The sequence below is a fragment of the Phyllopteryx taeniolatus genome, chromosome 21 (assembly GCF_024500385.1).
Source record: "Phyllopteryx taeniolatus isolate TA_2022b chromosome 21, UOR_Ptae_1.2, whole genome shotgun sequence".
Taxonomy (NCBI): domain Eukaryota; kingdom Metazoa; phylum Chordata; class Actinopteri; order Syngnathiformes; family Syngnathidae; genus Phyllopteryx; species Phyllopteryx taeniolatus.
Genome location: NC_084522.1, coordinates 124,139 through 151,114, shown reverse-complemented (window position 1 = coordinate 151,114; position 26,976 = coordinate 124,139). Strand labels below are relative to the sequence as shown.

The window sequence follows — 26,976 nt, the reverse complement described above, 5'->3', positions numbered from 1 at the left end:
GCATTCCTGTGCTTGCTCGTCTTTGTTGATTTTTACAGTGGAAATGTTGCTTCGTGACTCCGCCACGGGATTCTGACGTTTTGACCGCAAAATGGAACTAATGCTTCATTTATTGTTGTCTTTTGTTAATAAAACTGGTAGACATCATTTGATAAAAGGAACAAATATATATTTTAGTGATGGCAAGCACACTGACAAGTCTTTCATTAGGCTTGTAGCGCCAGTGTTATGGGTTAGACCAAGTCAACTGTTAACATCCACGCTACGTGAATTACAAATTCAACTCATTTACTGTTTTTTGCTATCAAAAGAAATGTTCCTCATGACCACTGATTTATATTTTAACCAATGGCACTGTCTCAATTGTGACTGCACAAACAAGTAGCCACGTAGCTGTAGATGAGTCCAATTGTAATCAGCGGAATTTTGCTTATCTAGGAAAAAAAAACGCAATTTTGGAATCAGCCTGCCAATTTTTGTTTTGATCAGCATAAAAATCTAACAAGTGTTATGTATACAGAGTAGAAGGAAGCTGAAGAAGACTCATCTTGGAGATTTCAAACTTTATTTACAACGGATGTTTTGCTACAACAAAGACCTCATTCAATGCGAATTTAAACGTTTGGATGACATCATCTAGTAAGCAACTTATATATTGTATTTATTTATGTGTATATATATATATATATACGGAATCAACTTTTCTACGAGCTTGTCAGGGCTCCGTCTGCTTTTGGGCTCCGGCTTCCGGTTCTTGGGTGGCGACAGAGGGACAGGATGCGGGTGTTGTGGCCACGTGAAAAAGGCGAAGGAGGTCGTGGAAACGCAGGCTCACCTGGAAAGAAGTCCGTTACAACGTGATCGCACCCGCGGCCGCACGGACGCCGCCCCCTCTCACCTGGCGGGCGCTCTGGTTTCCCAGCTGGGCGGAGACTCTACGGAACGTCCTCCGATTGGCTCCTCGCTGCTGGCAGGCCGTCAGGATCAGGCGGTCCGCTTCTCTGAGGCAGGAAGTAGACAAGATGAAACAGGAAGCCCGCGATGTAATCGACGTCAGCGGGCCTCACCGGGTCCAGACGACCAGCTTTTCTCCGTTGACACCCGTTGAGACGTTTTTAGCAAAAACTGGCACCATCGTTTCCTGCTGGGCGTGCGCATCACTTCCTGTTGTTCTGGGCTCGCTCGCTGCAGTAGACCACTCGCACACTCCCTGTCGTGGGCCCGGCCGGACTTCCTGAGAGAAGAGAATGCGCTTTTAACTACGGAACCCTCTCAAAAGAAAGCACCCAAAGTGTTAAAATGCTCAGTGGGGTTTGAATGGCCGCTTCAACTTGCGGACCTGCTCGATGGTTCCTAAAATGTCCACTACAAATCCCCTTGTAATTATTAGGGCATCACACATCCACTAGGTGGCGCTCAAGCACTTGATCTTGCCCTGAACCAAAAAAAAAAAAAGTGCTCCTTTTGCTGCAGCCCTTTTGGCGATGGGTGTCCATTTTTTGGGTTTGAGCCCCTGCCCCAACCGTGTCTGGTTCCAGTGATTAAGGAGTATTGGTTTAGGGCCAGATTCTCCCGTGCGTGCATAAGTCCCTTTTTTGCGCGCCTGGCTTGCGTGCAATCAAGGTGCGCCAATTCTCCTGACTTCTGCGGCAGAGGTCGTTCTGAATGAGTGAATGATTGCGAATGCAGTTACTGAGTTTGCAATAATTCACTTGTTCCTTACTCCCCAATCACTGCAAAGGAAATGTTAACGGACATTTTCGGGATTATCTCGGAGCTCCACAAGTTTAAGTGGTCCATGCAACCACATTCAGCATTTTTGACATATTTAGGAAACCGAAAGTTAATTTGTAAAGCTGATTTTCTCTTTCGAAGCTTCTGCAGGTGAAAGCGCGTCCTCGCCATCATGGCATCACAAAGCCGCGCCCCTCCCATGAAGCCCACGTGTGTACCTCGAGCAGAGAACAGGAAGTTCCACCATCTACCGTCATCTTGGCCACGCCCACGTTCAGAGTGGAGTTCTTTGAGGATTCGGAAAAAGCAAGAAGCTCCGCCTCCGCATCGCCAACCTTCCGCACGGCTGTCGGCGGGGGGGCGGGGCTGCGCCGAGAGGGTGGAGTCTGGGGGGAGAAGCCGCCGGGAGAGGGCACGGTGTGGTCGGGCAGCGAGGGGGTGCGGCCGGCGCGCTGCACGAAGCCCACCCGGCGGTAGTGCAGGTTGGGTGGGAGGCGGGGTGGGTAGCGTGTGGAGGCAGGGCCAACCGGAGTCATGTGACCAGAGGATTCGCATGCGGGGAGAGGGGTAACTGTTTTCGAGATCACAGGAAGACTCCTCTGGAGGGGGTGGGGCACACAGACACAATACTCACAACCGGTACGCGTACGTACGTGTGTGTGTTTGTGTGCTGAGGCATCTCACCAGCAGCCACAGGGGCATGAGCCTCACATCTCTCTCCACTGGGGGGCGCTGCTCCGACGCAGCAACACGAGCGCATGCCAGCGGCATGCGAGGAACAACACGCTTGTGCCGGAATGCCTACACGCACATGCGCACACGCGCGCTTAACTTCAATCATACATAGCGTTTGTGCATGTGCGTGTGCGTTACCTTGACGATGTTGTCGGGGGTTCCTGGTCTGCAGCACTGCAGGATCCGGCGTCTCACCTGATCAACACTTTTGGCCAGCAACAAGTCGCACAGTAGCCGGGCGGGGTCACGTGCCCCCTCCAAGTTCTGCAGACCCACAACCAGCAGGCTGTATCCACACACACACAATTTCCTGTTTGGCAGGCTCCGATTGGCTCGGTCTGTGGTTGACCGTGTGTGCGTGTATACCAGTCTTCTGCTGCAGTGAACGCCGCTGTCCTGCGGGGGGAGTAGAGAGCCGGATCCAGACTGACACGCGGCAGAAGTTGTGGGTAGAGGAAGACGGGACGCGTGACAAAGATCCACGCCAGCTCAGCGGGCATCACTGCAAAACGTCGCACTGGAAAGACACGAACACAGGTCGCTAACGGCACAGCACGAAACTCAAGCCGCGACGGCGAGGGCGACTGACTTTTTCCGCGTGCGTCGGGCATGTGTTTGCGCCGCACGTGGGCCACAGGTTGCTCCCGCAGCGCATCCAGCAGCTTTAGCGCCCCCTGCAGGTTGGATGCCCTGAAAGCGCTGCTACGCTGCGATGACATCATCAGCTCAGCTCGCCGCGCCAACACGTCTAATTCAAACTAGCACACGAAACGCAGTGCGGGTAGTGGGTGAACGGCGTGTCGCCACGTCATGCGCGCGTTTCTTCGCTTTGGGAATCATTCGCTACCACGCAGCCACTATACAGGGATTTGAGTTCTGTAAAAATCCAAATATACAGAAAGGAACGAGTGAAGGATTCCAAACGCAAACGACTGCGTTCAGAATGATCATTTCCACTTCCTTCGACAGCCTTTGAATGCAGCGTGGCGCAGAAAGGACAAAAGAATCAATGGAAGCCGCACAAATCAATTGAAACGGCATTTGACACAATCGAGTGTGGGAGACAACATCCATCGTGCGGTGTCCCTTTTCACTGGTGCATTTGTGAAGGCGGCGATGGAAGTCGGCTTCCGCTCTCTCCGACATCGCTGATGATTTGCTCTCGTTTGACATTGAGATGATGAATCACTTCGCTGTGCCCGAATCGCGACCGAGACACGTTCGCTTTCACCAGCCAAACGCGGCGTCGACGGCCGTTCTTCCGCCTCGTTTCCAGGTTTGCCGCTCTGCCCCTAATTTGCCCGTGTGTTGTTATTTTTGCGAGGACACCTCAAGGCACGTGTGTGTGCGCGCGAGTTGAAGGAAGCTCTTCGCGTGGAACTCACCCAAATGAAGCAATGAAAACGGACACCGCGTGATGGATATTGCCTTCCACACTTGATTGTGTCACATGCTATTTCAATACCAACACTTTGTACACATCAGTACAATTTGTTTACAGCTACCATTTATTATTTGGAGAGTTTTTCAAAAATGTCTGTCCTTTCCGCCCCACCCCGTAAAACATTCCAACAGCTCTACAAAATGGCCGACTTACTATATAGTGGTTGGAGAGCGATTCCCAACAGATTTCATTTGTTCGTTTGTTACCAAGAAATGTTGAGTAGTTTCAGCCTCATTGCGAAGTTCTTCCACAGGCGACGTTAGAAGGTGGATCTGCGCCAGCAGCTGCACGTGCTTTGCACGCACGCACGCACGCGCACACACACACACACACACGGTTAGATGTAAGGCTGCAGGCCATCAAATATTTTTAGAATCAGTCACTCAATCAATTAATGGTATAGTCCAATACAAGTTGATTTTGCATTATTAGACTATGAAATGCGCACGTGAGGTTCAGGTACTATTCTAACCTGTAGCATTTGTGACTTTGAATGTGTGTGGCTTTAAAGACCTGGCCCGGCGAATGAGAGCGTTGAGTTGGCTGGCTGCAAACTGCTTCGCCGTTAGCCAGTTTGCAGTTGTGGCCACGCAGCTCGTGTTAGGGTCTATTTGGACGATTGAAAGACCCCCGATCGATGTGCCGACGCATTAAGATATGTTCTAACTCGCGCTGGCAGGTTATACTCAATTAGCTAACGATGTTGACTTTAGTGTAGACATGCGGCCGTGTCAGTTAGCCCTGCTTTGCGCCCGACACGTTGCACTTTCGTTCACTTGTTTGATTTTATGTGAAATAAATGCGAATGTCTTTAAATGTGAGTGTGTGTACGTGCGCGTACCTGCTGTACTTGCTGCTTGAGTGTGTTCCTGTGTCGTGTGTCCAGCGTTAGTGCGTGTGCACGTTGTGCGTGTTGTTGTGCGCTCTTCATGAACATCAGCTGCTGCATGACGGTACGCCGCTCTCCCGTCGGTCGGCCGTCCTCTGCCTCGCCGCCGCGCGCTTCCTCGGTTGTGTGACACGCACGTGCGGCCGCATCGTGCTTGGCGTGTGTGTGTGCGTCCTCCTGGGACTCCTCTTCCTCGTGGCCTTCATCGTCCACTTCCTGGCCCACCAGATCCTCTTTCAACTAACACACGCACACACATAGATAACTTTGCTGTGTGTGTGTGTGCGCATGTGTGTGTGGGTCTCTCACCGTTTCAAAGAGCTCCTCCATCAGTTCGTTGACTTCCTTTTCTGTAGAACATCATCACCATCACATTGGGGGGTGTGTGTGTGTGTGTGTGTGCGTGCGCGCGCGTGTGTACTGACTGGTGATGCGTACGGCCTTATCGTCACGGTAATCCTCCTGGTCAGGTTCATCGACGTCAGCTAGGAAGTTGTACTCGGGATCATCCTCATCATCGCACTCCTCTGAACACAAACTCACACGTCAAGTTGTGTGTGCGTGTGTGTATATCTATCTATCTATCTATCTATCTATCGATAGATATATATATATATTTTTTTTTATTTTTTTTTTTTTTTTATTTCAGTAGTTGACTCGTCACCGTCGTCCATGTCAGAGGTCATCAGGCCTCTCAACCAATCAGTCCAGTCCCGGTCCTCGTGGGCGGAGCCACAGTCGTACATGTCCGGCGTGATGTCAGGCGCTCGGAGTTCCGCCTCCAGCTGTCCGAGCGGGACGTCCCGAAGGGGACGTTTGGAGCGCGTGCGGTACGCCATCAAACCCCCCTCGCCCGCTGCCTCGCCCGCGTCCTGTAGAGGCTGGCAACACATTGCGGGATTGTTAGCATTAGCATCTTTACCATTCCTGCATGTGTCGACGTTGCACTTGCGCAAATATTGCTGCTAATGAATTTGGCGTTCCACCTGGTACGGTTCCATGCACACGGCAAGCTCCGCCTCCACGGCGTGCAGCTTCTCCAAGAAGTTGTCTGTCTGTGCTGAGGGAGGCGGAGCTTTGGGAGGGGGGGGTGGACCCATTGAGACGGACTCTGCCCTCAACATCTGAGGGGAAAGGAAGTACCTTGTGTGACATCCCACGCACACGTGCAAACACGCGTGTTGCCGCGGTTACCTTTCGGGCGCCGTGCCGGCTAACGTCAGGGTGCGCTCCGCGTCCTCGAGGGGGCGACGCCGCGCTCTCAAAGTCACTCTCCTGCAACGTCTGCCGCATCAAAGTGCCGTTAGTGACGTCGTCAATGCATCCTGTCAGCGGCAAATCGGATCGCAGCCTCACGTCTTCGGCCGTCTCGTCCTCGTCTTCGTCGTCGGGACGATACTCTTCATCGGAGGAGTCTTCCTCGGCCAGAGGGATGTCCACAAACTGATGAACCTGAACACACAAATGCATCTTGGCTACCTTTGACCTCAACAACAAAGGTCAACTTTAAGCTTTGACCTTGCCGATGTCTCTGCTCTTCTTGATGGGCGAAATGTTCCAGGCCGGGATCACCTGATAGGAAGTGAGCGGGGACAGCAATGATGTCATTATCGACGCCCGAGTAGGGTTCATTTGACTGATGAGACAACTGTAGCAGAAACGCTACATAGTGATTAGGTACAATTCAATTGATCAATGAATTGTTTTGATTAGGGAGTATTTATTAGTAGTGTAGTTGCCATCTAAAACAAAAATCCCCTTTTTGTGACGTGGGAGTCGGGAAGGAGCCAGCGATTCCGAGCAATCATTTGCTCATTCCCGACACCTGAATCACTCTGACAGGATTTTCAGTGAACTACTGCAAATTGTCCACTATGTCAAAATCCCTCGGCGGAGGGAAGGAAGGATTGAAGAGTGAAGAGTGAAGGATTCCCAGCACAGCGCAAGTCTCACCACGCCTTTCTCCACAACTTCCTTCAGCTTGGATCGGGTCATTTTGGGCTCCTGTCGAAGCAATCGATCAATCGGTCAATCGATCGATCGATCGATCGATGGATGGAGACAAACGCGGTCGTAACTTACGAACGGCGGCACGGCTTCCGTCTCATTGATGGCAGCTTTCATCATCGCCACCACGTGCTCGTTGGTGATCACTTCCTGCGGGGCAAAGGTCAATGTCAGGAGAAGGTCTGGGCAAGTACACACACACACACACACACACTCACGTGGATGATGTTGCGGACGTTGACGCTGGTCAGCTTGTGTTGTTTGGACTTGCTCTCCAGCGATTGGTCGAGCTGTCTGTCGATCGCCAAGCCTTCTCCCCTCCTCTCTTCATCACCTCCCTCCTCCGTCGGCTTCCTCCGCTTCCTCCTCGCCGTTCTACTCCCGACGCGCTCGTCATCTGACACGCAGAGTTGGCCAATGAGATGCCGGGATGCTGTCGCCGTGTTAGTGTGCGTTACCCGTAGTGATGATGAGTTTGGCGTCCGGGTCGTCGTCATCGGCGGCACGCTCGGGCGAGGGAAGGCCGAACGCTTCCACTTTCAGACGTTTGCAGGCAGTCTTCATCATGGATCAACATAACCTCTGAACTCTCCGAACTAAGGGTTATGAATAGACAGGAATGAAAAGAAAAACAAACCAACTCATTTCAATTGTTGTCAAATGGAGCTATAAATGAATGGTTTCGTCGACCCCCCAGTCTATTCATAACCCTTAGAACATTCCCTACAGCTTCTATTTCAATGTTGAGGCAATTTTACAAAATAAAACGTGCACAACGTTTCACTTTCAACATTTCAACTTTGACTTCAATGGAGAGAGCAATTAACCTCAATCAGCTCACAGTTCGTGTCTATTAGCATTTGGAACGGGAGCTAACATGCTAACAAACTCAAAAACTTCCGCGGCGGAGGTTATAACAGTGTCGAAAGATGGACACAAACACACATCAGATGGACATCTTCATCATCTTTAACTTCATCTTCGTCGTCATCTTCTTTGCTCCAAGTGACCGTCTTCCCTCGCCGTCGTCGTCGCCGTCGCCGTCTTCTTCTTCTTCTACGTGTTTTTAATCTTCATCTCCTCCTCCCGTTCGCGCCACCGTGTGGAATCCCGGCACACGACACCACATCGTCGTGTTGGGCGTCCACTTCCTTCAAAAGCGTAAAACAAAATGAAATACATACATATAACTGAATCGTGAACGCCTTCACTGCTCCAATCACACCATACGTGACACTTGTTGTGTACCGTTAATAAGGTATATTTAAGAAATGCAGTTGGAAGGAAGGTAATAAGCGGTCACGGTTTCTCCATTTACACACACTTCAGAATAAAAGTAGCCGAAGAGGACTTCACTTGACTCCAATGTTGCTATTTTATACTTCATACTACTTAGCCATTTAGACTCAATTGTATCTTATTTCCCTCAAATCTATTTCGTTGTGACGTCATTGGTCAACTCATCAGCTAAAGTCTCGCTTTTATTTGAAATGTTGTTTCCGGAAACACTAGCGAATGTTTGAAATTTGACGCTGAAGGATGAAATCCAGCGTCGCCTTCGTCTAGCGCGTCGACATGAGTATTTTTTAACGCCTTTTAATCGTTGTTCGTCGTCATGACGGCCGCCGTCACGTTTTTGCTCTTCCTGCTTTTTCCGGCGTCGGCGTCCTTGCGCAGCGACGTGCTCGTGCTCGGGGACGCAGACTTCGACTACCTGGCGAGCGAGCACGACACCATGCTCGTCAAGTTCTACGCGCCCTGGTAACGCGCACGCGCACGCTTTAAGACAACACTCACGTCATCCTTGTCGATGTGTATCATTCTAACGATGCCTTCAAATCACCCTTCCGTGCTCCATCCCTCCATTTCTTTCTTCTTTCTTCCATCGTCCCTCCGAGCCTTCCGTCTTTCTTGCTCCCTCCTCTCATTTGCTGCCCTGCTTTCATGCAAGGACGCTTGCTCCCTCCCTCCCATCCTCCCATCCTCCCTCCCTCCCTTCCTTCCTTCCTTCCTTCCTTCGTTCTCGTTCGTTCAGGTGTGGTCACTGTAAGAAGTTAGCTCCAGAGTTTGAGAAAGCAGCTGGCAAACTGAAGGGATCTGTGCAGTTAGCGAAGGTAACCATCGTGTGCGCCACCCTGCCAGCCCTTGTCTGACGCGTGTGTGTGTGCACGCGTGTGTCAGGTGGACTGTACATCTCAGGTGGACACGTGCAGTCGCTTTGACGTGTCGGGGTATCCGACACTGAAGATCTTCAGGAACGGGAGAGATTCCGGCTCCTACGACGGTCCTCGCTCTGCTGGTAAAACCCGCCCACGCACTTACACGCGCGCACACACACACACAGGGGCTGATGTTGCGCGTGTGCGGTAGAGGGGATCTGTCGCTACATGACGAAGCAGACGGGTCCGGACTCCGCGAGGCTGCTGAGCGACGAAGACCTGCAGACGTTCGTCCGCCACTACGACGCGTCCGTCGTCGGTACGAACGCGTCACGACGACCCCCCGACTCCCACCTCGCTTCGTTGCGCTGACTGGAGTGCGTGTGCCGTGTCAGGTGTGTTTTCAGGTGAGGCAAGTTCCGGTCTGGTTGACTTTGTGAAAGCCGCGGGACTTTTGCGAGATCAGTTCCGGTTCGCTCACACGACGCAAATGAAGCTGGCCGTTCCCTACGGACTCCAATCAGAGTTGGTCTTAACTCTTTGCACGCCGACATCGTGTCTGAGTCTGTCTAAACTTTGTGTGCGCGCGTTTCAGAGGCGTGCTGTTGTTCCGGCCTCCCAGACTGGCCAATCGGTTTGAGGACAGCGTTGTTGTTTTCAGAGATTTCGTGACCATCCCGTCTCTGAGACGCTTCATCCGAGACCACGTGTAAGTGTGTGCGCTCGGGTGGCAGCGGTCCTCACATTCTGCACTGAAGCAAAAGTACAGACGCTTGCGTCAAAAGTACTCATCCAACTCTTTTAAGAGTAAACGGCAAAGAGTGAAATACTTTACAAAAGTAAAGTAGAAGAAGAATCATCTTTTATTGTCATGAACATGCATGCACACGAAATTTGTTCTCTGCATTTAACCCATCACAGTGAACACATACACATACACACTGGAGCAGGGGGCAGCTGAAGCGCCCGGGGAGCATTTCGGGGTATCGGTGTCTTGCTCAAGGACACCACAGCCGTGAATCCGGAGGATGTTGGCAGATGGTCCAGTCGGGGTTTTGAACCTAGGTCCCCCACGGTGGCAGGCGATGATCTTAACCATTGGGCCACGGCTGCCCAAGTAGTATTTACAATACCAGTTTTGATAAGAGAACAGAAAACTCGAAATGCACCTTAACTGCGTATTCGATGCAGAATTTGAGAAGAGCAGAAGTGCTTTTTAGGCGGGCACAAGACGCAACACATTCGCCACCAATTGTTCTTCGAGCCGACAATATCAAATGATTCTCTTTAATAAGGCCACGGATGTGGAATATCTTGCTTCTCCCTGGTTCATGTTCCTCCTTGTCACTGCTATCCCTGTTTTTCGATTGATTGATTTATTTATTTCGCCTCATAAATCTGAAAGGTGTCAATCAAAATTTCAAGCACGGCTGACTACCTCAAAACATCTTCAAAAGTAACAAACATGTTTTGGAAAAGAAAGAAAGAGAGAAAGGATACAAATCTATTTTCAAATGTGCGGAAGAAAAGTAAAAACTCGGCAAAGAAAAAAAATGTGAGGTGAAAAATAATTTGCCCTTGATTACTTTCACCAATGGCGTTTTGTGTGTGTAGATTTGGACTTTGTCCTCACATGACGTTGGAGAACAAAGATCGTCTGAGAGTTCGTGACCTCCTGACGGCGTTTTACAACCTGGACTACGAACACAACGCCCGAGGTTCCAATTACTGGAGGAACAGGTGACACGCACGCACGCACGCACATACTGGACTGTTGTCACGATGCCCGTCCTTCCCATCCGTGCCCGTCGCCAGGGTGATGAAGGTGGCATCTAAGTATGCGGGGCGGGGCCTGAGTTTCTCAGTAGCCAATCAAAAGGACTTCCGGGCCGAGCTGGAAGACGAGTTCGGCGTGGGGACGTTGGACAGCGGAGACGTTCCCGTCGTGACCGTCCGCACCAAAGCGGGTCACAAGTACGCCATGAGGGAGGAGTTCACGTAAGTAGCGCTAACGTGCTAACGGGAGGCGGCGGGGCCTGACACGTATGACGCGTGCGTCTTCCAGGAGGGACGGCACCTCTCTGGACAGGTTTCTGGACCAGTACTTTGCCGGGCGACTCAAGCGCTACATTAAGTCCGAGCCGGTACCGGACAGAAACGAGGGCGCCGTTCAGGTGAGTAAGATGAGGGGCGGGTCGTTACTCGCGGTGAGAGGAAGTGACTTCACAGCGGGCGTGCGACACAGGTGGCGGTGGCCGAGACGTTCGACGCCGTCGTTAATCAGCCTGCCAAAGATGTCCTGATCCAGTTCTACTCGCCGTCCTGTCTTCACTGCAAGAAGTTGGAACCGGTTTACACGGCACTGGCTGAGACGGTACCTTTCACCTGCATCGTCATCCTCACTTTCTGCCCTTTGCCACTTCATGGTACCGACTCAAGCTGAGACACTGAACCCCTGTTTTATTGGCAGGATATGCTCTAGAACAACCCGTAATAGGTGAAAATACAAAGTTCATGTTCAAAACGTTATTTGAAGGAGTATTTCCTGTTCTCACGCTCTGGCTCGCACATTTCTCCAAAAGAGAGGCCAAGCGTGTTTGCCTCAAGCTGTTTATCTGTCACTTCCAGTTAACTCATTCCCTCCCAATGCCGCCGTCCGGAGACGTAATTCAGAATCAAACTATTTCCTGCCTAAAGACGTCAATGGCGTTTTTTAAAGTTTACTGTAAAACTCACAGATAAAACTAATGATTAAACATTGTATATTCAAACACCAAAATCTTCCAACCTTATAAATGTCTGATCAAAGTCCGTTCGCTTAATGCTAACATATTATTTGAAACGCCATACACGGGCTAACGGAAATTAGCATAGATGATACGGTAATTCTAACCCCTTCAAGCAACTGTTACACACATACAACAATACACACAGCCGGGATATATTTTCTCTGCAACGTCGGAACGACGACCTATTGGAGCTTAGTTGGGCACCTTCTCTTGCTCCTAATTATGCTGCATCTCTTCCATTAGAGCTCAGTGCTGCCTCGCATGTTCTGGCACAAGGTGGTACTACACTGGTCTAACGTCAAACTTGCATATATACTGTAAACCCCCCAAAAAGATTGCATAAATATCCGAGATATAGCGGTCGTACCAGCAGGTGAGTGTCGAAAGCAGTGCTGCGCACGCATTGGTCGAGCGGCTTACACTCCGCAGTCTCCACTTGGTTGCAGCTGCCCTCGTTCTCCTCACACCTAACAAATAGTGTTTGGTGGGTCTTCTTGCTGTCCTTTTCTCAGCTGTCTTCAGACGCAAACGTGGTCATCGCCAAGATGAACGCCGTGGATAACGACGTGCCGCCCAGCTATGACGTCCGAGGGTGAGGTCACGTGACACGTTTGCCGCACACGTCTTAAACCGCCACGCGCGCAATCGATTGACGCTTTGGGTCCTCAGCTTCCCGACCATCTACTTGGCTCCCGCCGGCAGGAAGGATGAGCCCGTTCGGTACGAGGTGAGGCCGCAGGCTTCCATTTTGTTCATTTCCTCGCCATGGGAAGCGCTTGTGACCTCTGACCTGTTGTCTGTCACAGGGCGGGCGAGAACTCTTAGACTTCCTGCGTTTCCTGCGGCGCCAGGCCGGCCGAAGCGACGTCAAACAGGAACTCTGACGAACGGCGGTAACCTGACCCTGAAACAAACCCAAACCTTTGAAAGACTTCAGTTCTACACACACATTCATTGATTGGACTATTTATTTATTTATTTGATTGTTTGTTTATTTGTTTGTTTCCTTATTTATATCATTTGGAAAGGCTTGATTCCTATATAGTCATTGGTGGATTGGTCTATTTATTATATTGGTGTATATTTGTTTGAAATTTAAAAAAAAAAAAAAAATAAAAAAAAAGGAAATCCAACTTGGCATTGTGGTCATGTTTGTGTCTCTTTTTTTTGTCTGTTTTGAAGAGTTGAGAAACATTTGACTGAGTCTCACACAATCATTATGTTTCATTTAAATCACTCAACTAAAAACAATCATATGTTGTAAATATGAATATAAATAATGATGAAGAATTGACCTGAGTATCACAAATGCGGCGTCATGAAAGTTGTGGTGTCGTGAAACTGTGATCACAATCAGATATGGCAGGAAAGAGGGGATGGATTCAAAACAAAAGAAAAAGAATCAAGTTATGAGGTAGTAGGCAGAGGAGGGAGGAAACGATGCTAACAAGGTTAAGGCTGGGACACTGTGGATTAAATAAAACACTAAAGTTGTTAGGGAAACATGAGCCAACTTTGTGAGTAATGTGTCTGAACACTCAATGAGGGAGAAATGAAGTAACTTAGGTTGTGAGGGATGTTAGTTTGGAAGCAGTACTGGGAATGGCTGATTGGGAACATCTTTGTATATTGATCAAATGTTTAAGGGACACCAGTTTATATGTTGAAGTTTGGTTTGTATGTTTGGATTAAAGATCCGTCTTTTGGGACACGAGGAGGCGTTAATGCTCCATCAAGATGGCTGCCACCCGCTGCAAAAAGCAAAAGAAGCTGGGATGCATTCTATTGGTGGATGTGTCCGTCGATCACGCTTGTCGTTCTGCAAGCCCCACCCCATTCGGAAGCTTCGAGTCGCGTGAAGCCGGTCGACATTCTTCCTCATCTTCGTCTTTTTCCTCCTTCCTTTCAAGATGTTCGGCCAGCAGGTTCTCGTCCTCAGTAAGTAAACGGCCCACGTCGCCGCTTTGTCCTTCAAGTGGCTTTAATGGCGACCCGCGAACGCCGAGTGGCGCACACAGCGCTCTGAGTCTGTGTGTGGCACGTGCTAAGCTAGGCGCTTGAGCGAGCTAACTGTTAGCCGTGTTAGCTTGTGCCGGTGCAGTTAATGGAGATACAATGGCTATGTAATGTATAGCGGCCGTCAGCCTGTCAGTTGCTAACATTTTAACGTGCCTTCTACTTAACCGTCGTCGATATTGAGGCGCTTCGGCCAAGCAGTGAGAGGTGGCCATTAGGCCACACCCTCGCCGTCATTGAGCGTGTGAGCTCACGTAGCTAGCTGATGCTAACCGTTAGCATCTACGGAATGGGTTAGGGTGCCAGCATTAGCCACCGGTTTCTCAAGCCGCCTTGGGAACCGCATTAACTGATTTCACAAGGAACTCTTGTGGGATGGAAGACATAATTGCTCCTATTCGCCCTTCAAGTTCTTCCAAAGTCGTTGGTTTGGTAGAATAGACTTGCTCCCTTAACCATGGAACATACACAAAAAAATTGAGAAAAATATTACAACATATGAATAAGTTATAAGAATTTGAAAATAGGGAGTTACTTTTCCATCACCCTGTATATATGTATAAATATACATTTGTATAAATATATACATATCATAAATGCAAATCAGTCGCCTTTTGGTGAAATTTATTTATTCTGTTACAAAGATCTAAATGTCGCTCACTACTTTTATTGATCAATTATTGCTTATATATCAACTATTTCTTTTGACAACACGTCTGAGACAGACAAGACGTAATGCCCGGATCAAACTACAAGACAATTCTGTTCTTTCATGATTGCACTGTCAGACTACTGCAATAAAATCTTGTATTCCGATACCACCGCATCCTGTTTTTTACGATCACTGGGCTTTATCTTGTCAACTCAAATGCAACCGGAATCACTCGTTACCGTGGCAACAACAAGAAGAGTGGATCGCGTTGACTATGATAAGGACAAAATGGGGGGGAACGTGTGTTGGTGGTCACCGGTGCTCAGAAGAGGAGAGGACGTTCGTTTAAGGCTTGCTTGAGGTATATTCCCGTACCTTTTGAATACGATACGGCTCGCAAGCAGGCAACAAAACGTTATGTAGCACGAACGGTTGTACTCAAACATGCCGCCGTTCTGTCGAATCGTGCTCTAAAGTTTCGGTGTGGGTGAAGTCATTGAATTAAAAATAAATTTATTTAATTACAGTAAGTTGGCACCCATTATTTGTGTCCTGTTGTAATGTCGGTTTGACCTGACCGATTACAATACACGACCTGACGAGAGCCGTGCTTTCCAACCTTTGTGGAGCCAAGGAACATATTTTACAATTGAAAAGTCTCACGGGACAGCAACAAACAAAAATGTCACCAAAAGTGGATCCATGAATGACTGTATTTACTTGCTGCCATCTAATAGAAGAACATTCATTTGTTCTGTCTGTCACTATGCCTCACTGGCATAAATAGAGGAACAAAGATACATTATTTATTGTAAATATAATTTTTTGAGCAATGAAGTACACACGTATATAAAGTAAATGAACAGGTCATTTAAATAGACACATTCCTCAATCTTGTGATCGGTTTCCCTACGCCTGAACCAATCACAATTAATTGTCAACTTCTACTTATTACTTATTGTCAATTCAATAAGTGTTGATTTGGTGCATATTGATTAATATCATGAAGCAAAGACTTTTCAAATTAATAGGACTTCTTTTTTACAGACCAGAACATGAAGAGAGAATCGGGGCGAAAAGTACAGACTGGAAACATCAACGCAGCCAAGGTAATGTTTGTTTCTTTTTGCACATCAGAGGTTGAACAATTAACAACTTGATGAACAGCAATTGAACGTTTCGTGTCACAGACCATCGCAGATGTCATCAGGACGTGTCTGGGCCCGCGCGCCATGATGAAGGTGGGCTACCTGCTGACTGGTTGGCTAGCAGTGCTAATGTTCGCGACGAGCGCTAATGTTGGTAGTGCATGTGTGCAGATGCTGCTGGACCCCACCGGAGGAATTGTCATGACCAACGACGGAAACGCCATCCTGCGAGAGGTGAGCCCTCCTACAGGTCGACACGTGTAGTGCGCCCATCGTTTGACCGCATCCACGTCTCCATGGCAACAGATCCAGGTGCAGCATCCCGCAGCTAAATCAATGATCGAGATCAGCCGCACGCAGGATGAAGAGGTGGGAGACGGGACCACGTCGGTTATCATCCTTGGTGAGGAGCGCGTGTGTTCGAGTGTGCCTGATCGCTCGCGTGTGATTTCTAGGGTTTGAACCAGTTGTCGAAGTGATGACTTTACCACTCTGCAATGTCGTTTAGAGCTTGAAGTCGATGAATCTCCAATCACCCGTTTTAACAACACGGACGCCTCGCTTGAACCCGACAGGCATTCGGTTGGCGCGTTAAACTCACAACGGTGTCTCATGCGTGTGGAAATATTCTACAAAAAATGAGACCAGTAGCACGACCACTTGCAAAATGGTCAGTCAGTCCTCAAGTATCGTAATTTCTCATGTATAATGTGCATTTTTCTCCCCAAAAAATTGTCAAAAGTCAATAGTGTGCATTATACATGGGTATAGGGGCAAATAGAAAAAAACGTTCACATTTTATAAATGTATGCTCCCATCTAGTGGTTGTGAAAGGACTGTACACTTTCATTCCAAAATGCCACCACCACCTAGTGGTTATAAAAAATAAGTGTAGCCTACATTCCAATATGACAGAGGTACGTACGTATGACTGCATATATGTACAGTTGTGCTCATAAGTTTACATACCCTGGCACAATTTCTGAAAAGTTTTTGTTTTTTTAAAAATATGACTGATGACTGAACAACAACCATTAATTGAATTGCTTCATGGTTATGTTTTGTTTAATAATAGCTTTCTGAAATGCTTGACTGTTTAATTTCAATCCCATTGAAATAAAAATTTCACCTCGTCCTTCATGTTTTCTTTAAAGAATTGTCATCACTTTAGCATCCGCTAAAAAAAATCCAATGTGGTTCAATCCCGAGTGTTTGCGCGTGCGTGCCTTTCAAATGCCCTGTTCTCACTGCGGGTGCGCTAGCTGGCGAGATGCTATCGGTGGCGGAGCAGTTCCTGGAGCAGCAGATGCACCCTACCGTCGTCATCAGCGCGTACAGGCGAGCCTTGGAGGACATGTTGGAAACGTTGAAGGAGATCAGGTAGACGCCCGCCCGCGGCGGAACACCTGTCGCGGCGAGACTGCACACCGTTGACAAATTGACCTTTTCCCCCGGAAGCGTCCCCGTGAACACGGCGGACCGCGCAGCCATGCTGCTGATTGTGCGCTCGGCCATCAACACCAAAGCGCTCAGCCGCTGGTCGGAGCTGGCGTGTGGCATGGCGCTCGACGCCGTGGTTACCGTGGAGATGGACGACAACGGGCGCAAGGAGATCGACATCAAGAAGTATGCGAAGGTGGAGAAGGTAAGCGAATACACGCACGCGCCGAGCGAGCCGCCGTCCCACCGCGTTTGCTGTCTGCTGCAGGTCCCGGGCGGCATCATCGAGGAGTCGTGCGTGCTGCGAGGCGTGATGGTCAACAAGGACGTGACGCACCCGCGCATGCGCCGCCTCATCAGAGAGCCACGCATCGTCCTCCTCGACTGCTCGCTGGAGTACAAGAAAGGCGAGAGCCAGGTGAGCGCAAACGTCCTAACGAGCGCTTATTAGGAATCGCAAAAGCATGAGTTCAGTTCAGTTTTACGTTGATTTGTTTGTTGGCAAATGAACATTGTTTTCCATATATTAGCAACCTTTCTTCTTACCGTCCAGCAACGAGCGACTTTAAAGATAAGGCTGGTAAGACAATTATTGACCTACTGCATTAGCCAGTATCTTGTCTAAAGTACTGGAGAGAATTATATTACCAACGTTAGAAGTGTTTGTCCTTATCACTGACAACCAGTTTGGTGAGTTTCAAACAAAAACCGGATACCTCCTACTGACCTTCGTGTTGACGCTGTCAAAGAGATTGTATCCAAGGTACACGTCTCAACTCGTCTGTATTTTGATGCTTTATTAATGCCACTAAGGCTTTTGATAGAATTAACAATGAAAACTCTTTTTGAAATTGCTAGGTAGAAGTGTTCCTACATTTTTGGTGTGCCCATGAAACATTTCAGGTTCAATGGGATCATGTTGTATCTGCTCCATTTTATGTTAGTAACGGAATAAGACATGAGGAATACAATCCACTATTTTATTTAATGCCTATATGAATGACCTGTCAATTCAATGCAATGGATCTATTACAGGTTGCCTTACGGGCAATTCTATTGTAAACCATCTTACAGTATGTATGCAGACGACCTGGTCCTTGTCAGCCCATGTAGTGCTGAGTTGGTTGCAACAGATGCTGAAGGTGTGCTCCCAGTATGGCACAGATCATGACATTCAATGTAATGCCAAGAAAAGCCACCTAACGATAAAAGCAACAAGGATCGGAAATGTTCTCTTGATGTGTGTGAGGAAATCAAACACCTTGGGTCTTATCTGAGGATCGGATGGATGACAAAGACATTGTCGGCGCTGCAAAATATATTCTCAGGTTAACATGCTGTTTAGGAAGTTCTCTATGTGCTCTGATTTTGTGAAGGGTTCACTATTCAGGTTTTTCCATTATACACTGCTCAGTTGTGGTCCGACAATACGAAGTTGAGTATGCGGAGGCTTAAAGTTGCCTAGAGTGATGCACTGCGGCTTTATCGCACACTCTGCAAATACAATGTAGGAAAAACAAAAACTGATACTGAAACTAATAAAAAGTAAACTAAAACAAAGTATTTTTTCAAAATAAAAACGAATGAACCTGCTCTAAAAACTAATTAAAACTGAATTTGAAAAAGAAAAGTCAAAACAAAATAAACACAAACTATAATAGAAGATCCCAAACTGTTATAACCCTGCTAGTGACATGAGAATGTTAATATAAAAAACTTTTTTAGTCATTAGTAGGGCTATGCACGAATGGGTGTTGACTGGAATTGGCATTTGAGTCCGCTGGGGGGGGGGGGGGGGGGGGGAACTGAATCAGAATTTTCAGATTCTAATCAGCTGTTAGGTCAACCAGAGAGGAAGCTATGTATCCCTTTTATGCTGGAACAGTTTTATATAACTACTACAATGACACATTGGATTTGAGTGTTGTATGGGTCAGTTCTACAACCTGTGAAGAAAGGACAGGATAATATAGGACAGGACAGGACAGGATAGGAGGGGAAGCATGCAGGACAGGGATCATGGAACTGAAGTGTGGTGGGAGCAGCTATGTAAATTCTTGTGTGTGTGTGTGTGTAGACTGACATTGAGATCAGCAGGGAGGAGGACTTTGCCAGGATCCTGCAGATGGAGGAGGAGCACATCCAGCAGATGTGCGAGGACGTCATCCGAGTCAAACCCGACTTAGTCTTCACCGAGAAAGGAATCTCAGGTCGGTCCGCGCCAATGCGCTGTGTCAGTTGTTGTTTCCTTACTTGTAGCGTGATGTTATGGCTCCGCCCCCTTAGACCTGGCTCAGCATTACCTGATGAAGGCCAACATCACCGCCATTCGCCGCGTCAGAAAGACGGACAACAACCGCATCGCCAGGTCATTAGCGTTAAGGAGTATCCTAAGTGTGAGGCGCTCGCGTTTTACAGTCCCATGTCACCTCAGGGCGTGCGGCGCTCGCATCGTCAGCCGTACTGACGAGCTGCGTGAGGACGACGTGGGCGCGGGGGCGGGGCTCTTTGAGGTCAAGAAGATCGGCGACGAGTACTTCACCTTCATCACCGAGTGCAAAGACCCCAAAGCCTGCACCATCCTGCTCAGAGGGGCCAGCAAGGAGATCTTGGCGGTGAGCTTGCCCACGTCTTGTGTGCAATTTAATTTGATACATTTTCAGGTCTGGAAATTTTGGGAACATGACTCATGAGAATAATGAAATCTGGTCATGAGTGTGCGGAAAAGGAAGGGAACTTTGAAATGTGAAACACGTGTGTGTGTGTGCAGGAGGTGGAGCGAAACCTTCAGGATGCCATGCAGGTTTGTCGCAACGTGATGCTGGAGCCCTCCCTGCTGCCAGGAGGGGGCGCCGTGGAGATGGCTGTGTCCAAGCGACTGATGGAGCGTTCTCGCGCCCTGGTGGGCGTGGAGCAGTGGCCCTACCGCGCCGTGGCCCAGGCCCTGGAGGTCATCCCGCGCACCCTCATCCAGAACTGCGGCGCCTCCACCATTCGTGTGCTCACCTCACTCAGGGTACCCCAAATTTCTGCCTTCTTAACGTTTGTTCGCCTTCTGTCGCACGCCTGACTCCTTTCGACCAATCAGGACAAAGAAGCTTTCCTCCTTTCCAGTCCCACCTGCGCAACCTCTGGCGACTCCAATCAGGAGTTCGGGGATGCTCGTTCAACTGAACGGCTACTCATGAAAGAAAAAAAACAATTTCACTGGCTCCCCACTTCCTACCCGATCCGATTTCAAATCCTCATAAGCACCTACTGAGTCATCCTTGTCTCTCAACTAAACTGTCCCGACTCCTCTTCGGTTGTTTAAGGTTGAACAGGCTCGATCTTGTAAGTAGACTTTACGACGATCTGATCGGTGTGATCGGTATCGGCCGATAATTTGCATTTTATGCTGATCGGCTTTCGTGTCTTAATTCACCGATCCGATTAAGGGCGTCGTCGATCGGCTCCGCACAAGACATTTAACTCCGTCTCGCTGTTGCGTATGAATCCAAAAGCTAGTGTATTTTTAGCCTTGTCACGTGTCTTGTGGCGCAGTACTGTACCTATCTGGCGGCCGATAAAAATGTTGAAATCATGTCGTTGAAAAAACACGTCATCGGCGTGGGACTATTTTGCGGTGTCTCAGACAAACAACACGTAAGTTATTTGCAGTCTGTGCACAACTGAAGTACGTCGTGGGGAACGTCATCAAAATGCTTCAGATTGTCATGGTAATCCGCAAAGGTTGAATCAAGGCAACTGGACTCTCTCACCTTACATCCAACAGTGTGGAGTCTTCCTGTTTATGCGTCGGTGGGTGTGTCCCCTGGGGGTAGTCAGCAATAGAGGGTTGTTGCTGTTGCCCGGCATGGTCAGCGCAAGGACCGTCCTGCATAACATTCGGACGTTCAGTCGTCCTGTGGCAAAACGGCTCATTAGGGCCACACTTCCCGTTGAATAAGCTGATCTTTAGGGAGAGAGATTTCAGGACCACCTCCTCTGTTTACAGACGGCTTTTGTTAGTTTGACATAGATGGCTTCTTTTTGCACCTCTTTCAAATGCCCCGGTCTCACTGCGCGTGCGCTAGCTGGCGAGATGCTATCGGTGGCGGAGCAGTTACTGGAGCAGCAGATGCTCCTCCCTATCCAAAATTTGGATGTTGTTGACTTCGAATAAATCTCTCTCCTTGAAATGCAAATGAACCGCTGATTCTCCACTTGAAGAAGTCGCCCGTTGATGCTGTGCCATGCGCATGTGCAGCGGCAGCTTAGTCTCTCCAATATAGGGCTTATTGCACTCGATAATATTGTTGAGTTTGCTTCTGGGGAATTTGTGGTCGGGGTGACCCAGCTTTTGTCAGAGGGTGTTGGTGGGTTTGCTTATGCTAACAAGAAAAAGTCCAGTTGCTTTGATTCAACCTTTTCGGATTCTAAACAACCGCCTGAAAATACAAATGGTGATCGTGCCTTCCAGTGTTTGTTTAATCTTTTGTTCCCATTTTTACCCTTGGTGTTTTGTGTATTTGATGTGTGTAGTAATTTATTTTTTGGGGTCTTTATTTAACAAAAAGAAATCAACACAGGATAGCTTATAAGTAGGAAGAAGTGAAAAACTTATCAGGTCCTACCCTAACCCTGAGTAAAGATTTGACTTATATACTAGTAATGAAATAGGACGCTAATCATATACAGTTTTACTCTAGGTGATCCAAAAACAACTGGTCCATGTAAACTAATGACGACATTTAGCTACCGTTGCCAACTGTCATCATCATCATCATCATCACTTGTACTTGGTGACTTCTGTGTGTGAAAGTTGCTCTCAAAACCCCTTTTTGCTGGCTTCCAGGCCAAGCACACGGCAGAGGACGGCGCCTCCTGGGGCGTGGACGGCGAGACGGGTTCTCTTTGCGACATGACGGCCGCCGGCATCTGCGAGCCTCTGGCTGTCAAGGCGCAGACGTACAAGACAGCAGTGGAGGTGAGACCGCTTCCCGCTTTCCTTTTGCCTTGTGGGCCTCTCACCTCGTTTTTCCGCAGACGGCCATCTTGTTGCTCCGCATCGACGACATCGTGTCGGGTCACAAGAAGAAAGACAAGGACCAGGCCGCAGGAGGACCCGGAGCAGAGTAAATTCATTCAGAAGTCAATAAAGTTCAAAATCACCACCCGTGTTTGTTTCCTTGAACGTGTCCACCGCCACCGTTGTGGAGACAATTTTGCACCTTCACCAGTTCAACAAGTGGACCGCGGATAATTGACACCCATTAGAATTGCATAGAAAAAAATGACAGCCCTATGGGGGGGGCACAAGCCAGTGCAAACTGTACGCTGGTCCCAAGCTGGGATAAATGCAAATGCGTAAAACTATGAGCATTCATCCAAAGAATTTCGTACCGGATCGGTCGTGGCCCGGGTTAACATCCTCTGCTCTGCCGTCGGCGCCGTTAACCTACAGCGCACCGGTGGAAATTCAGCTACTGTGGTTTGAAGACGAAGGAGAGGTGAAAAGCGGGTTCTTAGGCAGAAAGAGAAGAGGAAAGCGCAGACTAGAACTGGGGGGACTTTTGAATGTTGAGACTATGATAGGAAAAGCTCGGAAGTCGGTTGACACTGATTCGGACAAAAGTTGAATATATTGTGTCCAGCAGAGCAGGTGGAAAGGCAGCAAGGCTAGACGTTTTAGGGCCAGGGTCAAAATTATTTCAGAAGAGAGATGGAGTAGGGGTTATTTTTCAAAGGAAGGGTTAGCTAGTGGCTATGCTACCACGGGTAGGATGTGGCCTAGAGGCGAAAGAAATTCTGGAAGGAGCTAGACAAAGTAGTTGTGAGCATCCCAGAGAGAGAGAGAGCCGTGATTGGAGAAGATTGTAATGGACGTGATGAAGAAGTGATTAAGTTCGGCATCCCGGAAAGGAACTTCCAGGGACAGATGGTGGTAGACTTTGCGAAATGGCTGTAGTGAACACTTTCTTTCAGAAGAGGCAGGAACATAGGGTGACCTACAAGAGCGGCGGTAGAAGCACGCATTTGGATTACATCTTGTAGGGGGCTGGGAGGGGGTTAAGAAGACAAAGGCAGAGCAGAGAACCATGTGGTGGAAACTGGAAAGGAAGTGTTGTGTGGCTTTTTGAGAAGAGGTGAGACAGGCTCTCTGTGGATAGGAGGAGCTTCCAGAAGACTGGACCACTCAGAGAGGCAGGCAGGCGAGTACTTGGTGTATCTTTTAGTAGGAAAGGGGAGAAGGAGACTTGGTGGTGGAACCTGAAAGTACAGGAAGTTATACAAGGAAAGAGGTTAGCTAAGAAGAAGTGGGACACTGAGAGGACCGAGGAGAAAGGAATACATTTGAGATGTGACGTAGGGCAAAGGTAGAGGTGGCAAGTCTGCTCTCTCTAACTTTGTCTCCCAAACATCGAACCTTGACGAGCTCATTTCTAACTTGATCCAACCCGGTCACTCCGAGAGCGAACCTCAACATCTTCATTTCCGCCACCTCCAGCTCTGCTTCCTGTTGTCTCTTCACTCTTTACATACACACTTCTTAATAGTCACAAAATGCGACCTTTTTTTCTGTCCCCAACTCACGTGACTCCTGGGGGCGGGGCTTGTGTAGTGACCGCTTCTGAGCTCACGTGACAAGTCACAACAAAGATGGCGGCCTCGAGGACTCCGTGCGACGCTTTGCTCTTTTTGCTCTTTTCGAGCATTTTGTGGATGTGTGCGGAGTTCTCCAGAAACGTAAGTAAAGGTCACGACTTCTCTCGTGCACTAGTTGAAACGCGGCAATGTTTGCTCTTCCGCTACTCGGAAAAACATTTTCTACTTGAAGCACCTCAACATTTGGTCTGTTACTTGAACAGTTTACTTCATCGCGCGGCGTTTATTTTGTAGTTCAATAACATGAAACCTTTTCGGCATGGATTGGAGGATGTTTGTCACGTGCAATGAGTGACGAACATTCGCGATTCATAATCGATCGAGTTCGGACTGCGGTCAAGCCACCCTCCACTCGTAAAGTAGCAGTCAAACCAGCCGCCCCTCATTTTGTTCATACTGGGCATTACGGTAACAGGTCGCCAACTCGCGGCGAAAGCCACCTTCAAAATAAAAGCTTCCCAATAATACGGGCGGCAATGCTCTTCGGTTAAGGAATGCAACCATTCAAGGTTCATTTGAATCTTGAGACGCATTAAAAAATGTAGTGTATTTGATATCTTATGAAACATAAATGGTAAATGAAGGACAAGGACACTTCGACATGCGGACAGTCGTAGGAGGGATTCGAACCTGCTCTACCTACTGAGCCAAAGCCACCCCGAAATAATCCCATTGGTATCGCAAGACAAGTCCAGATCTGTGTGACAGACCACCAAGAACTCCACGAAAACGGGTTCGATGAAGATCTGATTTGTATTTCAAAATAAAAGTCTCTGAAAACTGCATATTTTGTTCGGAGGTGACCTGCAGCACACAGCAACTGCAGATGTGTGCAATTCAGCTTGGCCTCGGCAGAACTGCAGTCAAGAAAACTGCGGTGACCTTTGCCATTCAAGTGTGTGGCGTTCGTCATTCCGAATGGCTGCCATTCATTCGCCAACTGATTTGTAGCTATCTGCTTCTTCAGCTACAATTTGGTTCTGTGTTGCCATCATTCCAGTTAGCTATATCTACAGCAGAACTTGGCAGAACGATCTCTTCAACTGGAATTATGACTTGTCAGAATCAAGCTGGAGTTAAAAATATTTTGCAGCTGAATTGTAGATATCTGTAATGAGAAAAAGCTTACACATGAATGGCAAAAGTGACATCATTTGTCCGAAGCAAAGTTACATCGCAGATATCCGAAATGGCGATTGTGGAGAGGAAGAATGCAGTTGCGGACATGTGAGATGTTCTTTTTGACGAAGCGGAAGCGAACGACGCGTATCCAGTCGAGCTGCTTAATGTTAAGCGGGTTTGCCGTAAGGACCTGATTACTGTTTGTGCGATGACGTCGTCAGCTGTCGGTGGAGTTGAACCCGGGCTCGTCGGCCCCGCCTCCAGGTGGCGACCTCGTGCACGTGAGAGCCGTGGGAGACGACGACACGCTGCACTTCCTCTTCTGCAGTCAGGGGGCGCCCGCGCTCCTGCTGGTCCACACCGACGTCACTTCCTCGGACGTCTCGGTGCGACTCGCTCCACGCACGTGAGGTCGTCGCCCTGGGTCGTTTTGGGGGCGCTGCGACGTGGTGTTTTCTTTCTCGTCAGGTCGACTGGCCGCTCTTCTTGAGCCGCAACACCAGCGGCGGCCTGCGGGTGGAGCCGGCGAGCAGCATCGTGTCCAGCACGGCCCTCGTCTTCAGCCGGGTCACTACGCGCACTCTTTTCGTCATTGATAATCGCAAATTATTATTGGTCGCCAGTCGGTGTGAGCGCATATACAGACAAACAACGGACCGGTCACCAGTCGATATCGCTTACAGGCAAACGAGCGCTGACCGCCGCATTCCCACCTACGGACAATTTGGGCTCCGGGATTTTTCCTCTCCTGGGGCTCGGCCGATAGGTGCGGGTGCTGAAGAACGAATTGACTTGAGGAACTTGATAAGGAGGTTCTCATTTTTTTGTTCCGATAAAAGCAGCTGCGCTGCACAGCACGAGCATGTTCGATATAAAAAGCAGCTCAACTGATTTTGGCCAAAGAATATTAATGAGAATAGTTAAGCCGAATACAAGTGAGTGCAAGGCACTAGGAAAAATATTTGAAAAATAAAATGACATGAAAATGACCCGCATATCGTTATACATACTTGTGATAACGTGCATTTGTACATTTGCGGCAGCTGTTGGAATACGACGACGTCAACAACACAGCGGAAGCGCCCTTTGACCTTTTCCCGCCATACCAGCTGCACGATGTCACGTGGTCTCGTATGGAACTTTCGGGGGCGGCGGCCCGACTGTGCGGCGCTGTGGCCCGAGGGTCCATTTGTCTGCACGTACGTCACGCGCGAATCCCGAAATCAGAAGTCGGAATCGTTCGGCATTCACAGCTCCCGAATTTCCACGATGGGATTTTTGGTAGAGGCGCTATCTATGGCCAGTAGGTTATTTTTTTTTATTATTATTTTTTTTAACATGGCAGATGTGGGTGTTTGCGGGGGAGGGGCGTGATGAGAGCTGGCCCCGCCTCCTCCACACGGCGAACTCCTCCCAGGTGACCGTGCGGCTCGACGGCCTGGCGGCGAGGTCGCAGAGGTCGCGTTTCCTGTTGGAGCTGCAGACGCTGGGCGGAGCCTACCCCCTCGACGCCGTTCGGGTTCGGCGCTCCATCGACGACGAGTTCACGCCGTCCATCTTTAAGGTACGCCGTCCATCTTGAAGGTGCGCCGCCATCTTGAAGGCTCGCCATCCTTAAAGGGGAATAGAATTTTGCCCAATGTGAGGCAGTATGGACAATTTACATAATAGCCACTCCCACACCGAGTTCCTCAGCCAATGGTTGATCAGCTAGGACGTATTTGGTCCAGATCACTTTCGAGCACTACTCTCTCCAAGCCGACAGATTAGCCGAGCTGAAATGCTAGCTATCAGGGTTAGCGGCATTAGTTTCTGATGGAAATGTTTGCAACTTCCTCGGACCTCGCTCCTCGTTTCCAGGCTAGCTCCTCCCACCGGAGATCCTGTCGGGAAGCGAGGGGCGAGGTGAACAGTCATTCCTCAATGACGTCATTTCAAGCAGACGTCTCGTAAAGATGACGTCACGCCATTGATGTGTCACGGACCGTCTGCGTGTCCAAATTATTACGATCAGCACGTGTCCACTTAATACTTCATATTTCAAGCGGGGTTACATTCAAGTTTCTCATCACTCATCATTAAATGCAATCGACACTGTTACTCTTCACAATTGTGCAGATGCAAAGATGACCGTGATTGGTCTATCCCAAATTTGGAGTGACTCGTAAATATGTGAAGTGTTGATGTGTTGCT

General features: G+C 48.8%; 4 protein-coding genes across 6 annotated transcripts in view; 3 read left to right on the top strand and 1 right to left on the bottom strand.

Moving 5' to 3' along the window:
• Nucleotides 1-548: 548 nt before the first annotated feature.
• Nucleotides 549-8,760, bottom strand: LOC133470956 (GON-4-like protein). 2 transcript variants are annotated; one of them, XM_061759950.1, is made up of 23 exons: nt 8,607-8,760; nt 7,755-7,960; nt 7,268-7,405; nt 7,028-7,206; nt 6,885-6,959; nt 6,756-6,806; nt 6,321-6,374; nt 6,159-6,254; nt 5,997-6,086; nt 5,789-5,926; nt 5,467-5,683; nt 5,228-5,329; nt 5,112-5,152; nt 4,755-5,042; nt 4,120-4,206; nt 3,059-3,227; nt 2,836-2,986; nt 2,608-2,755; nt 2,419-2,535; nt 1,953-2,333; nt 1,068-1,234; nt 899-1,001; nt 549-835 (listed from the first exon to the last, which is right to left on the bottom strand). In XM_061759950.1, exons 3-23 carry the CDS (start codon nt 7,374-7,376, stop codon nt 716-718), a joined length of 2,883 nt encoding a protein of 960 aa, XP_061615934.1. In that variant the 5' UTR covers nt 7,377-7,405; nt 7,755-7,960; nt 8,607-8,760; the 3' UTR covers nt 549-715. The 2 variants fall into 2 exon arrangements, with proteins under 2 accessions (XP_061615934.1, XP_061615936.1); XM_061759952.1 differs by lacking the exon at nt 1,953-2,333.
• LOC133470966 (protein disulfide-isomerase A3-like) lies at nt 8,315-12,890 on the top strand. 2 transcript variants are annotated; one of them, XM_061759981.1, is made up of 13 exons: nt 8,315-8,570; nt 8,845-8,923; nt 8,991-9,108; nt 9,180-9,287; nt 9,364-9,493; nt 9,564-9,677; nt 10,583-10,708; nt 10,784-10,966; nt 11,034-11,142; nt 11,214-11,342; nt 12,270-12,349; nt 12,427-12,477; nt 12,564-12,890. In XM_061759981.1, exons 1-13 carry the CDS (start codon nt 8,425-8,427, stop codon nt 12,580-12,582), a joined length of 1,392 nt encoding a protein of 463 aa, XP_061615965.1. In that variant the 5' UTR covers nt 8,315-8,424; the 3' UTR covers nt 12,583-12,890. The 2 variants fall into 2 exon arrangements, with proteins under 2 accessions (XP_061615965.1, XP_061615964.1); XM_061759980.1 differs by having other exon boundaries at nt 8,316-8,570; nt 12,427-12,484.
• A 647-nt stretch (nt 12,891-13,537) lies between these two features.
• cct3 (chaperonin containing TCP1, subunit 3 (gamma)) lies at nt 13,538-22,169 on the top strand. Its single transcript, XM_061759979.1, has 14 exons — nt 13,538-13,695; nt 15,473-15,534; nt 15,616-15,666; nt 15,745-15,807; nt 15,880-15,976; nt 16,836-16,953; nt 17,032-17,218; nt 17,282-17,431; nt 19,091-19,223; nt 19,300-19,381; nt 19,448-19,628; nt 19,784-20,029; nt 21,851-21,982; nt 22,042-22,169. The coding sequence occupies exons 1-14, from the start codon at nt 13,668-13,670 to the stop codon at nt 22,132-22,134; spliced, it is 1,623 nt and encodes a 540-aa protein (XP_061615963.1). The 5' UTR covers nt 13,538-13,667; the 3' UTR covers nt 22,135-22,169.
• Nucleotides 22,170-23,584: 1,415 nt separating this feature from the next.
• The window catches only part of glmp (glycosylated lysosomal membrane protein), a 5,385-nt gene continuing 1,993 nt past the window's right edge, over nt 23,585-26,976 (top strand). Inside the window, exons 1-5 of the mRNA XM_061759983.1 lie at nt 23,585-23,742; nt 25,005-25,169; nt 25,252-25,350; nt 25,827-25,982; nt 26,129-26,347. Of these exons, the coding sequence (XP_061615967.1) occupies nt 23,656-23,742; nt 25,005-25,169; nt 25,252-25,350; nt 25,827-25,982; nt 26,129-26,347 (726 nt within the window). The 5' untranslated portion in view covers nt 23,585-23,655. The remainder of the gene's footprint in view (nt 23,743-25,004; nt 25,170-25,251; nt 25,351-25,826; nt 25,983-26,128; nt 26,348-26,976) is intronic.